Below are 15,121 nucleotides of genomic sequence, written 5' to 3' on the forward strand. Positions count from 1 at the left end.
ACCTATTATAAACAAGTTGCTTGAGTTGTTTATTTCAGCGTTGCCAGTCGAGTGTAGTGCTGTTTCAGTCAGATACACCATTTTATTTTAACGAATTAGTGTTAATAAACACTGTTTAATGAAATTCGTTTAATTGGTAATATGGGGAAAATAAAATGTAAGACAAAAATAAAATACATGTTCAATAATTTGAATTGTTTAACGCCACAATGTAATAGTTTTCCTTAATAAAAGTTAATTAACATTGCTTTTCCATATTTCTTTACAGGCGGACCTATAGTCGAAGCTAAAGGAGATGAAATGACAAGGTGAGAAAATTTATATTTTTGAAGTTTTACTTTCAGTGTGAACACGTTACGACTTACTTCCATTGGGAGTTTGTTGAGTTTTATATTTAGAGATGAGGAAAATTTGATAAAGCATAAGCTGATAGTAAAGGTAGTAAATTCGGTTGGCCTTGATTTTTTTCCACGTCATTGAAGAGAACATTTGGGTTTTTCCATGGTCATTTTTTAAATCATGAGGAAAAAATATGAGAAAAGGCAAACTTAGAAAACCAGTTAGACTTTCACCTAATTATAATTAAGAAAACTGAGAATTATATTTAAATACATTTCTGAGCAGTGTTGTTCAAGTACAAATTTAGCCAATATAATCATGAAATTTGGTTTCTGTTACAAAAATTATAAAGTTTAATTTGTATTATTAAAGTGTTGGATATTAAATTGATTTAAATTATTATTTTAATGTTTATAAACATTATTTTATATGAATGTATGATTCAGTTACTGCAAATGTTTCTGTTAAAGTTCTGTTCTTATAAGTCAACATCTTTGTTTCAAACAGATAACTTTTTCTTATGATAATTTTGAGTTTTTTCATAATAATTTTATTACTCAACAGGATGTGTCTTCTAAAACTTTTGGAAATATATTTAACTACAGCCTCAGGTAGTTATTTTGAAGGTAGTAGTGTTGTAACACAATAATATCATGTTAAATAACTGATTTTGGTATTATGAAAGGTTGTAGGTTTCACTTTTCAAGAGTTCCTTAAGAGGAGTTTATTTGTAATTACTATACCTGACTTTTAAAAAGCTTTTCTTTGTATTTCTGAATTTTATGTATATATTTGGTGTTACAGTTGTGTCCCATTGTGATAAAATTATGTATCAGGACATAATTTTGTTATAGTTATGTTATAATTTTTATAACTGGTTGGTTTATATTTTCACTTTTATTTCACTTTATGGGTATTGTTTGTGTTAGATTTACCTGTGATTTTTTGTTCATTTCATTTTACTATCTCAATGAGGAGGGTTGAATCCTTATATGGAACTCTTCCTATAATATCTTGTCTAAAAGATTATTACTTTTAAAAACAAAACAAAAATTTTAAATTTTAAAAAGTGTAGTACTATAAGGTTTTTTGTTTTACTTAGTTATGCAGTTCAAACACAGAATATTCCAGTAACATTTATCTGTAAAGTTACATGCTTAAATGTTATATTTTTGTATAGCATGTTTGCAAAATAAACTATATCACAATACTAAGAAAAAATTTCCTTAAACAGAATAATATGGGAACTGATAAAAGAGAAGCTATTGTTTCCATTTTGGCTATGGAGATTCATTCCTTTGACCTTGGAATTGAAAATCGAGATGCTACTGATGATCAAGGTTGGCAAGAGTTTATAAAACAACTAGTAATGAATCGCTAATAAAAAAACTGTTTTCAGTTTAGAGTAGAAGTAATTTCTGTTCTAAATGTATTTGATACAAATTTAGTGTTTAATAACAAATAACACATTTTGTGTACAATTCTGGGTATTTTCTGAGGAAAGATAGAAAGGTTCATTGTACATAATTTTAAAACTCTATTATTAGATTAATAATTTACTGTAATAAAGACCTAGATTATAATTTGCTGCTCTGTGTATACACATTCTATTGTAATTATTTATTTTTATGGAAGGTATTGGAATAGGTCTGAAATATATTGGTATTAATTCCATAGTAGTAAGTAAAAAAATTGAGAAATTTAAAATATATAAAGCATCAGGGTTTGACCCAAATTTTCCCCAAAGGTTTAAAAGGAAGACAAAGATCAGATATGCAAGATTAGAGAGTAGAAAAGTGTACAAAGATTGGAGAGTTAGTAGTATTACTTTAATTTTAAAGGGGATGATCAATGTTGCCCTGGAAATTATCAATCAGTGAGCTTTATTTTAATAGTAGGGCAAATCCTGGAATCTCATAAAAGAATATTTACAACATCTTATAGTAAAATATGATATAATGTAAAAAAGTTAATATGGATTCATCAAAGAGAAATCTTGCCTTTCTAATCCCTAATCTTATTCAAGTATATGTTATCTGGATGAAGAAAAGGGTATGGATTTAGTGGATTACAAAAACATTAGCAAAGAAAACCACATTAGTATGGGCTTGGGAAAGGCTAATTAATTGAATTGTGAGGTGGCTGGATGAGAAAAAAACAAACAAAAAATTGTTATAAAGCGAGTCCAATTGTACTGAACTCTTTTGTTACTAGTGAAGTACCTCAAGGATCAATGCCTGGGGGTTTACATTTTCTTTTTTACATTAATGGTTTTGATCGTCATAGTTAGCAAAGAATGGTAAAAATATTAAACTATTTCTAGCTGTATTAGCACTGTTGAGATATTATAGAATGACTTGGATCAGTTGGTAAGTTTGACAGATATTTGGCAAATGAGTAATGAATGACTAATTAATTACATTAAGTGTTAGATAATGGATTACATGTTTAATATAGAGGGCATGGCCAAGTGCAGCCAAAGAGTTGGCAGTGGGTGGTGATTACTACCTGCCTTCCCTCTAGTCTCACACTGCTAAATTAGGGAAGGCTAGCACAGATAGTCCTCAAGTAGCTAAGTGCGAAATTTCAAACAAGTTTAATATAGAAGGGAATAAACTCTACAGCATGACTGAAGAAAGGTATCTTGACTTAGTGGTGAATAAGCCACTTAAGACATCATATTTTGGGACATTGATTACATGTAAAAGAGATATTTATCTCTATATAAAAATCACTAATGAAGCCTTAATTGGAATACTATATATACTTTTTTGTTTCCTTGTCTAAGAAAGGACATTGACTTATTGGAGGGAGTTCAGGTAAGTGCTTATAGAATGATTCCAGAGGTAAGAGGGTTATCACTAAAGTGATAGGTTACGATCTCTGAATTTATTTTCATTTGAGAAAAGGAAGTGTAAGAGGTGAAATTGAAGCTTACAAAGCTATCTGGGGAATCAATAGGATTAAAACCACTGATTTCTGTGTGTTCTATTTTGAAGATAAAAGGATAAGAGAACACAAATTTAAAATTTTGGAAAAGGTAGGCTTAGCTCCAGTGAAGAAAATTTTACTTTTTTGACAGTGTGATTGACTTATGGAATAAGTCACCATATGTATTGGTGAAGTCCATAACTTAGTTTACAGGGGTATGAGAGAGAAATTGAAGATTTTGCTTTTCTTGCTACATTTATATAGTGGATGTGTGTGTATTTGAACTTATCTAAACATGTTTAATAAATACAAAAATGTTCATTGGTTGGTTGTTTCAGATGTGATTTACAAGCTGAGGTAAAAATATTGAATTTTTCAGAGAACTTCTTGTGGTGTTTTGTATATATATTTGTCTTATATAATATATAATTCTTAGTGAGTGCAAAGTTTGAAAAGTTTATTTAGAAATTTGTAAAGCCAGATAATTTTATTGAAGAAAAAATCCAAATGTGCTGTTAAGAAGTGAGGAAGTGTTGGTGGATATTACACTTGGATTAACAACTCACATTTTTTCTTGTTTTTTACAATTTAGTAACTGTAGACTGTGCTCATGCAATACAAAAATTCAATGTTGGAGTGAAGTGTGCTACCATAACTCCAGATGAAAATCGGGTTGAAGGTATGTTATATTTTTTTATACACAGAAAACTTCTTTCTTTTTTTTGCATCATATTTACTAATTCAACTCTTTAATGACCTTATAATACACCAGAATAGTTCATGTAAGAAATTCAGAAGTTTTTAGTTACATAAGCAAATGGGTTTTTGTAGTTTTGATTCTGATGAGCACTGTAAAGGAAATTTACTTATTTTGAACTTTATTGGATAGGTATGTAGGTGTAAAAAGTACTTAATTTCTTTGATAGATTGTTTAGGCAGAGTATTCATGATGAAACTTTGTAGAATGGACAGTAACTACCTGTTGTGGAGACACAAGTGTAGAAGTCGATGTTTCGAAAGTCTTCCGCCTTTCGTCTTCAAGTTTTGCTTAATTTATTTGGATTTAGTGTGTAGTTTTTGTGGTTGAAGGGTGACTTCAAATGATTTCCTGTCTCCCTGTTTTTTTATTAGGTTCTTATAAAAAATTTGTTAAAGAATGAACAAACACAGCTGGAGATGAAAAAAGGTGCCCTAGTGTGCTTATTTCTATGCCATGTTTTGTCTGGTAGAGCCCCACGTAGTGTGCTCCTTTAATTTCTCAGTGTGGTGCACTTTCAGTTATGAAAGTAGACTTCTAGTTTATTTCTTGGACTGGAAAAATTACGTGATCTACTCTGACTAAAACGTATGGTCTTGTGATTCTGATCCAGCTTTTGTATTCAAGAATCCTGATCTGTGAATGTCTACCTGGTTTATCATTCTAAGAGTATAATCAAGTGCAGTATTTATTTATTTTTTACATACAACCTTTAATTATTATTATAGAATCTTTTTGCATTCTACGTTCATGTTCCGAGTTTGAACTTTAAAGAGACTACATAAAATGAATCTTGATATCATATCACTGAATTTGTGACAGTTAAAGTTTCTTGTTATGAGTTGGTGACTAGAGAGCAGATTTCCTAATCACCACCTCCAGTTCATTTTTAAATTAATTATTTATTATTTCAGCATGTGATCATAAATCAAAATATGGTAGAAGTGTCTTTAAAGCTCCTGATTTTTAAACTTATTTATGAAGTATGGTCATCAAGAGTAGCTTGATATTGTATCTTTAAAGTCAGAATGCTTGTGCATACCACTGATGTTTCCATCATATCAAATAACTCCAGAGGATTGATGGATTTTTTTTACGACCTTATGAACACCAGATTAATATTCTGATAAGTGATTAGAATAACAAAAACAAGCATAACCTGAAAGTGTTTCTCTCATTAGAAACAAAAGTACATACTGGAACCTTCCATGCTATGTAACTGTGCAAGCATATGCACAAGTGCCTGCAATGGGCCAATGAATGAGTGTAGCAATATAATTAAGATCAGAAGAATCTAGATCATATTATCATCAAAAGAAAGAACATTAAACATATTTTACGGTTATTTTGTTTTGGCAGTGAAGTAAAATTTTAGCAATTTGTGCTGTATTCAACTCTGAGAAACTAAGGGAAGTTTTTAGCTAACTTATACATATATAGATAGCCAGTTAAATTCTAGTAGTTTTGAGATGTTCCATTTCTGTACATAATATCAAATTACTTTCAGATATGAATTTTGTTTGTAGACATCCAATATAATGTGAAAAAAGTTTGTTATTGAAGTACACTCCTGAGTACAAATAGGCCTAAAAACAAAAGTAAATACTAAATTTTTTGTATTTAGGTTCATTTTTTTATTTATTTTTATGCATTTTGTAATAAAACTAACTAAAATAGAAAACATTCTCACCTGCACTAATTTGTGTAATTCACACATTTTGAGATACGGTGATTTAATTTGATCTGTTTGTTCAAACTTAGATGTCCTGCTGTGTTATATTGAGATTTTTGTGTATTGTGGGAGGGCCTAAGCACATTGTAAAACTAAAAGGAAGCAGATGTGAAAAGATTATAAGCTAAAGCTGTTAGGAAAAATAATTGTGATTGTCTGTTACATTCTAGAAAGAAAAGTAATAAATTATTAAACCGTTTTATTTTCATGTTAATGTATTGATAGTGTTGCTAATCAAAACTTGTTAGATATTTATCTGTTTATTTTACTGTCTGTTTCTAACTGCCTGTACATAGATAGAATACTTGGTTGTAAACATCTTATTTAGCCTTAGAGGTACCTCCTGATTGCAATGAACCAAAATCAATGGTCGTGATTATCTGTTTGTGTTGTGGATGATGGTGTGTGACTCATTTAGGTGTCTAAGCAACTGTTTCATTGACTTAGAAGTGATTCCACATATGTGATACCTGTAGCCAATATATATCTAAAAAAATGGCTGGTATGGGTAGAGAAAGCACTATTTAGAGGAGCAAACAACGTTGTTTGTTGCTCTACATAGTGCTTTCTCTATCCATACCAGCCATTTTTTACATATATAATATTCTCTACAAGTGGGTTTTCTTGTCATTATGGATTATTCTGTAGCCAATATAGATTCTAATCATGTGATGGCTCTTTACTATAACTTTGTTTGTTTGTAATTAAGCACAAAGCTACACAAAGGGCTATCTGTGCTTTGCCCAACACTGGTATCAAAACCCAGTTTCTAGTGCTGTAAGTCTGCATACATACTTTTGTTCCAAAGGGGGGGGTGCTACAATAACGAAATCTCATCTTTGAGTTTTAACCATGGCCCATGATCATTTCAGAGCACTTTAAAGTGACATTTCACACAAATCATTATTTGAACTACTACATCTATGCATGTGTGTATGTACAACATAGTCTAATTGACTAACTACTTGCATTATATTGTATTACATAAATGATCATCAGTTACTTGATTTGCACAATAATGAACAAATTGAGTTGATTCATATTATTTTGTAACCATTGTTTTTACTGTGTCCCAGATATAGTATCATAACTTATCATAAATCTCTGATCTTCACAGTGTAGCATATGTAATTGAACATGGTGAAATTTTGTTACATAAAAAAATCACTCTTAAGTTTACTGTTAATGTTTAATTGAATTGAAGAAGTTTTTTTTCATTTGGTCTATTTCTTTAGAAGATAAAGTATATTTTAGAGAAAAATTATTGATACTTTCTGTCTTGGAACTCTATAGCTTTGTCAGTTTCTTGTAAATTTTAAATAGTTTTAATGTAAGTGCTGTTGGGTAATTTTTAAATCTTTTTGCCAAATTGCTTTGTTTTGCTTTTTTTACTTTTATGATTTTTAAGGAAATCCTTTTTTATGTTGTTTAAAAATTATCATATAGTAGAGCATACATGTTAACTTTTATAAAGGTATAACCTGTTTTTGTAACTTCTTTTCTAATATTGAATATCTGTGAAGTATGCACAAGATTTATCATCAAATTCAATTTCAAAAATAGAGTTTAAGTTGAAGAAAATGTGGAAATCTCCAAATGGAACAATTAGAAATATTCTTGGTGGAACTGTTTTTCAGGAAGCTATCATCTGTAAAAATATACCCCGCTTGGTTACTGGGTGGAAGAAACCCATTATCATTGGTCGTCATGCATATGGAGATCAAGTAAGAAACAATTTGCAATGTTCTTTTGGTGTATTTATGTTTAAAGCTCAAGCCTTTGAGATTTTTATACATTAACAATATGTTAATCCAATACATTTTTATTTATATTTTTTCAATTATATTTCAAAACCATCAGAGATAATTTCAAGCACACACTAGCAGTAGTTTGTATGTTTATTTCAAGTAAATATCTGTATGTTTGGATTTAATTTGTTTGGAAATTGAATAGATATTGAGATTGCTCTTCATAGTTGCATTAACACCCAAGTCTTTAAGCCTTTGTCTAAGCATTTCTGATGAATGAGAACAATTTTAGACTGCTATCGCTATATGATATTAAAGCATTATCTTCATCCATGTTAAAATCATGGATTGTTTTGAAAACTTATTATTTCAATAAATTAGTGCTTAAAGAAGTTTTTAATTAACTTTGAGAAATGATGTATGGAGACCATTACTAGTGACCAATATGATGAAAAATATAAATTATTTAATGTATTATTATTGAAATGATGTAAAGTCATAGTGATTTAAGAAATAATTCATCTGAATGATATGAATTTCTTCTGTCTCAACTTTTCTGCATGTTCTGTCGAAATAAGCCATAAGTTATAACTATTTGTACAAAAGCAAAGATTTTGACTAATGGTTGACTGGAATTCTAAATTTGGAGTATAATTTTCATTACACATTGGAGTCAAATTTTTAATTTAAAAATATTGAGTAATAACTTTAATCACCTTGTTCTAATAAAGATTTATTTCAGATCTAATCAATTTTATCAATCAGAATAACCAGTTCAAATTATTTATAAAACAACAATAAAAATATTATAGCTTTCCATATCTCTAACTTCATGTTTTTTCATAACTTGAACTAATTCAGGTATAAAACTAAGTAATTGTGTAAAATACATAATAAATTTACCTTAAAACTCTTAATAAGTAAATAAATAAACTCGCACTGTATACAGTTTTTTTTTTGTTAATTGAATAATTACTAATTTAAACACTTCCTGTGACATTTTCATTGGCTGAGCATGGTTTAAGTGGTTAGCCTACTATACTGTGATTAGAGTATTTAAGTAGATAGAGGAGGGTGCTTTTGACTAGCACTGGTTTTTCCTTTAGTCTACCAGTTCAAAATTTATAGTTTATTGGTGTGTTTTTTTCTTACCAGTACAAAGCTACAGACTTTGTTGTTCCTGGATTGGGAAAATTAGAAATTAAATTCACACCATCTGATGGAAGCAAACCAATTTGTCATAGAGTATTTGATTTCCAGGATGGTGGTGGAGTAGCTCTTGCAATGTACAACACAGATAAGGTGAGCTGCATCTAATAACAAGTGAAATTTATGCTTGAATTTTTAAATGTAAATAAACTTTTAAATGCTGTTCTTAATGACATGTCCTAACCAGATTGTTTTTTATAGAAATTAGAATGTAACTAATTCAAAGAACTTTTAATTATCAATTAGAAAACTGTAATTATCACAGTAAAAAGAGAAATCTGTAATTGTATAATGATTTCAATTTATTTTCAGTCTATAAGAGACTTTGCTCACAGTTCATTCAAGTTTGCTTTAGAAAAAGGATACCCACTGTATATGAGGTGAGGGTAAAAGGTTTTTCAAAATCACCATGTACACATTGCTGAAAGAAAAATAAACGTTAAATCACCATGTACACATTGCTGAAAGAAAAAAAAGCGTTAAATCACCATGTATACATTGCTGAAAGAAAAAAAAACCCGTTAAATGGTGTTAACCTTCAATATTAATAAATTAATTTTAAACTAGTTAGGAAAATGATTTTTTATTGAAAATTCTAAAATGTCTGCAAAGTAAACAGGCTTCACATATTCAATTGTATTCCAAATTTGTTATGTCGGTGAATTTACTAAGGTTATTCTGTATTTATTATATTAATTTTATAAAATGTGTGTCAACTGCATGATGCTTAATTCTTTTACAATATTTCAAAAAAATAAAATATTTTTATTTACAAATATTTGCATCAAGTTTCTCAAAATTTGGCTGAATAAAAGTATTACAAGAGTGAAATAACATATGTCAAACTTAGCAGGATCAGATGTTTTTTTACAGCCTGGTAACGTTGTTTCATTATTACAAATTTTTTAATTTCAAGTTTTTTATTTTTGCTACTTTGTGAATGTATGATCATTTATATACAATTTAAGTCCTGCTATAAATTTTTTCAGTACAAAAAACACAATTTTAAAGAAATATGATGGTCGTTTTCGTGACATCTTCCAAGAAATATATGAGAGGTTAGTGAAAGTAACTTTGCAAAACTGAGTTTAATTTTGAGACTTCAAACTTTATTTTAAGTAGATATGATAGTTTTGGGATATTTAGAAATATTATGTTATCAATAGATTTGTATAAATGTTAACATTTTAAGTAGTTGAAAATTAAAAAGGACTTTTAAGTTGTCCATAAAAAAAAAATGTCTTCTCAAATATATTTATCTTGTGTACAAACCTTGATAGAAGTTTTGATCCTAATATATTGTGGTATAAGTAATAATTTAAATTAAATTAAAATTGAAATCTCCTTATTTATTGTTAATATTTGAAAATTTAAAAGTTTTATTCAGATATTTTTTTTATGTGACAAATAAGACCTTTGAGTTTTCTTTTAACTTTATCTGAGGCTTTTGATTTTAATAACTCCAAGAACCATATGAAAGTATACAAACGTGTGCTTGAAAGTAGTAAGTCAGTATGAAAATACCATAAGATACATTGTATAATGTCTTCTGATTATCATATTTTTTTGCATTATTAATCTAGTGATTATAGAATGAAATATGAGGCCAAGAACTTGTGGTATGAGCACAGATTGATAGATGACATGGTTGCTCAAGCCTTAAAATCTGAGGGAGGCTTTGTTTGGGCTTGTAAAAACTACGATGGAGATGTTCAGTCTGACTCAGTAGCTCAAGGTGAGTATGTTATACAAATTAATAATAATACATTCATCTTCTCATTAATGGCTTAGTTATTAAATACGATAGTTTTATATTCACATAATGTCTGTTCCATTGTTTTTTCGTACTTCTCCCCACCCATTACATATTTGCATATTGCTTTGGTGTTTTGATCATTTAGTTAGTTGTTTCTCTCCATGAATAATCAAGATCTTACAAAAAACTGTGGTTTAAATATCCATTAGTTTTCAAATTAAATGATTTAAGATTGCAATGTATTGAGAGAATATGTGAGTATAAATGATAGTCAATTTGTGACTTTGTGTTTAGAATTGAAGTGTGATATTCGTGTACAGTGATATCCTTCAAGTAGTTCAAAGTGTCAACAAGATGTACATTCTGGTAATGTACTGGGGAAAGTTCAAAAACAAACAGCAAAAGAAAAACAAACACAAGGGAACAAATAGACAAAATTTAATTTACTAAAATGTATGTTTAGTATATAGTGACTGGCTTCTCTATTCCAAATAATGATTGTATGTACTGGATGTTGGGATGAGGGTGCACAGGTGACTGGTAGTAAAATTTCTACACAGGACAAAGATAGAGAATCGTGATATACTGAAATAGTGCACTTTGAAATTAGACAAAGATTGTAACTGTGTTATGTACAAGACTGGCTATTTCAAGTAAAATATACAGGAATTTCTCTCCAGTTCTTACAAATCTGTATTACCTCTTAAGATGGGCTTTATTCCTTTAGGGGAGTATAAACCAGCCACAGGTTCAAAGTGATACATGCTTTGAACCATTATTTTTGAACCTGGTTAAAGATAATGTTTTATCTACATGCAAAATGATTGCATGAAAATTTACCTGAATATATGTGATTAAACTTACGTTACAATAAGTTATACAAGTGTGAGAATATAAGCGATTTCAGCTAAAATACCAGTACATTTTTGGATCACATGAAACAGTGAGAATATATTGTATGTTTATTCAATAATAACATTAAAGAAAAGTTTTTATGTAGTTTTTTAGGTAAAGAAAGTTACTAACCACATATATGAAAACAAGAACTAAATGTTAGTACAGGTAAATTTCAAAATAAATATTTGTGTACAGAAAATTACTATGTTCATATATTTGTAAGTTTGTAATATTTTTTTAAAATTGCAATAGCTGGTTTAGTGGCAAAAAATATGTCTAAGCAAAATGCAAAAACAAGTAAAAAAGTATGCGAAAGTGACTGTTGTTATAAACAAACATGTTATTCAATTTATATAACCTACGTGTATGTATTCCATCTAAGTGACTTCTTATGTAATGTCTTGAGAAATATTATTTTAAGAAATAAGACTAATAATTACATTTTTTTCTCATAAAGCTGGTTTTAGAGAGCATAAAATTTCAAACATTAACTTCTGTTCACTTTTCAACTAAGTAATATTAGTAAAAGAAATTTTGAATTTTTGAAAGTAATGATACTAATGGGAGTATTAGGCATTTCCTTTTATTTGGTCTTAGCATGATTCCCTCGTCCATGCTCTATTGTCAGATTTTAATACTTTGATAAACGTTTGAAACTGATACTTTTTATGCTGTTTCTTTGCCAAGGTGTTTAAAGTACATGATTCTGTATGTTTGAATATTTAGGTTACGGTTCTCTTGGCATGATGACAAGTGTATTGATGTGCCCTGATGGGAAAACAATAGAAGCTGAGGCAGCACATGGCACAGTCACGCGCCACTACAGATTTCACCAACAAGGAAAAGAAACATCAACCAATCCTATAGGTGAGAAAAAAGCAATCTTTTTCCCTCAGGTTATTATGAAAGTCTTGAAATATTATATTGATTAAATACAAATTTAAGTGTAAACCTTTTTAATTTTGACACCATAAACATAAAACATGTTAAATCCATTTTCAAGGCTCATTTGATATAAAAGTTTTCATTTAGGTTGTGGACAAGATGTCTAAAACTAATATGTCCTTTGTATCAAATGTATTTTACCAATGTTTTGGTGTTTATTAGTATCCATGAAGAGTACATTAGTATTTATTTCATAATCTACTCTATTACATGAACAGTGTATCTGTAATAGGTCAGTCTTGACCACTTTGCTAGTTTATTGGTCCATAAAGCTTTGTTTAGTGTCCAGTCTATTTAATAATTTGAAATGAGAACAAAATATTTTAGAAGTGCATTTGACGAAGACTATATATTAAAAAGAAAAAAAGAATTCAGCATACTTTATTCATGGGCAGATAAATTGATAATTATTTTTTATGATCAAATTTTGTTAAACCTTTGTTGGTTCAGTGGTAACTGGGTGATAGCCAACTCATTGACAGTAAATTATGCAGAGAGACAGATTGTTGACTGAACAAGTTCTCGAAATATCAACTTGTAACAGCAGATTGTCGACAATTGTGTCCCGAGATGGATTTGTTATTGTGTTTATATAGGGGGAAATGCATGCATGTTTACATGTACCTGTATCAGGTTTACGATGTATATGAGTAATTTGTTGCATTTTTGTTAAGTACAAAATACAATGATTCAATACAGATGAAACACTATAATGCCAATGGAACAAAATTATACCCCATGCTCCTGAGATAGAATAAAATCTGTGCATTGTCAAAGAATTCTTGATAGTATGTAACCACATTCTGTATTCATTCATTTCTTGTCTCAGACTTTTTGCATAAGTTTTGCTTGCCAGTATTTATCTGTAGTATAGTGGCTTCAATGTTATGCTGCTTCTTTCGTGTTTCATTCAGTAATGAAAACATCAACACGCTTCTCTTGTTCACCATTTTGTTAGATTTGTTATGTCATCCTTGTACAATACTATTAGTCCTAGTAATGATTTATACAGTAAAGAAGCTACAGTCTTGTCAAAAGGTTGAGCTAATTATTCTACTTCAATAGCCGTAAGCACTCATCGTGCTTGCTATCGGCAATACTACTGGTTCGTTCACAATATTGCCATGTCAATGAGTCTCAGCAAATGGATTATCACTGAGTGGTCTGTGAACTGGTAATATTGTCAAAGAATTTGTCCTGTCACCATGTTGGCTATGCCAAGTTTATCCTGAAATCATTTATTTCCTATGAACATTATTTTCTTTATCCATAAATTTGAGAAGTTGATATTAATTGACAGTTAAGATGACTTGTGTATAATCAGAGCCCCTGAAGTCTAATTGGTTGTATTGCAGTAACATACAGACTTTAAAATTATTTGTATTAGTTCTAATGTAAGGTTTATATTTTTCCATTGTATCATACAGATCAGGGAAAGGAAGTCATAATTTTAATTTTTTTTTCAGCATCAATATTTGCCTGGACTCGAGGATTAGCTCACAGGGCAAAACTTGACAATAATGAAGATTTAGCAAAATTTGCTAACACTCTTGAAAGTGTTTGTATAGAAACCATTGAGGCTGGGTACATGACTAAAGATCTTGCCATCTGTATCAAAGGTCTTAGCAAGTAAGATTTTTTTTATCTCCTTGTATGACTAAAGATGTGGTTTTGGATATAAGAATTTTGTACATGGAATCTAGGAACTCCTCCAATAAATTTAAGTTAATCAAATTACAAACAAGATAATATTATTTATACTTTTAATTAGGCTTAGGGATGAATTTAATGATTGTTTTTTAAGTTAAAAGAATACTGAATGTTTAATTTCTAAAACTCAGAACATAATTATATATTAAAGTTCTCATGTAGATTTTGAATATTTAAGATTCAATCACCTGTGAACAGCACAGATAGCCCTTGAGTAGTTTTAAGAGAAATTAAAACATCTGAAAAAAGATTTTTTAACTTGCATATGTGTTTGACTTTTTTTTCCCCATCTTCATTGCAGTGTAACACGATCAGATTATCTTAACACCTTTGAGTTTTTGGACAAGCTAGCAGAAAATTTGGTGAAGAAATTAGAGCAATGACTACTGAAAAGTTCCAAAAGTCTACTGTGAATGCAAATTATACTGACCAAGGGTTTTAAATCTTCAGGTTTTTGTATTACTTATAATCATTTAGGGTATTCCAAAATAATTAAATACCCTTTCAATATTCCATATTCCTTTGTAATAATAATATATTTGAGGTGTACTGTATATGTTGTTTCTTATTCTGGACAATATGATCATGTAATATTGCATTCATATTAAAAGCAGGAACTAACTACATTAGATTGTTTTGTTTTAGATTTATATTAACTTTGTGAAACTTGAGTATGCACAAGTTATCATCACATGCACCACAAAAGGTTTGAAAAAAAAAAAAAAGAATATCTAGTATTCTCAGAAAGATGCTGGAGTACTTTAGTTTCTGTAATTAAACTCAATGAGCCAAATGATAAGATAGATGTAACTGGCTCTAGGACAAGAGTTTATCCTCTTTGTCACATAACTAGGTAAAGTACCTTCAACATCTTGACTTTGCTTTTCATTTTATCCTGTGGCTAAATACGAGTTGCTTTATTATCAGTTTAATCAGTTACCGGTCTAGTCAACAGTGGCAAGAGGTATTATCGCACATGGTTTTCAATGAAGTTACCAAGATACAATAAGCTTATCTAGATTCTTTTGACTCAGTGTATAAATACAGGCAAACAAAGTTTGATCCTATCTCATCATTTCAAAGTTGGTAAGTACTAA

General features: G+C 29.5%; 1 protein-coding gene across 1 annotated transcript; it reads left to right on the plus strand.

Moving 5' to 3' along the window:
- On the plus strand, positions 1-14,650 carry LOC143223314 (isocitrate dehydrogenase [NADP] cytoplasmic-like). The gene is given in 13 exon segments (XM_076451146.1): positions 1-157; positions 269-308; positions 1,574-1,611; positions 1,614-1,679; positions 3,863-3,949; positions 7,323-7,483; positions 8,663-8,809; positions 9,029-9,096; positions 9,706-9,774; positions 10,300-10,451; positions 12,096-12,236; positions 13,781-13,943; positions 14,326-14,650. Coding segments are annotated over 13 exon segments (1,230 nt in total). The 5' UTR covers positions 1-141; the 3' UTR covers positions 14,408-14,650.
- Positions 14,651-15,121: the final 471 nt, after the last annotated feature.

This window comes from Tachypleus tridentatus, chromosome 8 (assembly GCF_004210375.1).
Source record: "Tachypleus tridentatus isolate NWPU-2018 chromosome 8, ASM421037v1, whole genome shotgun sequence".
NCBI lineage: Eukaryota > Metazoa > Arthropoda > Merostomata > Xiphosura > Limulidae > Tachypleus > Tachypleus tridentatus.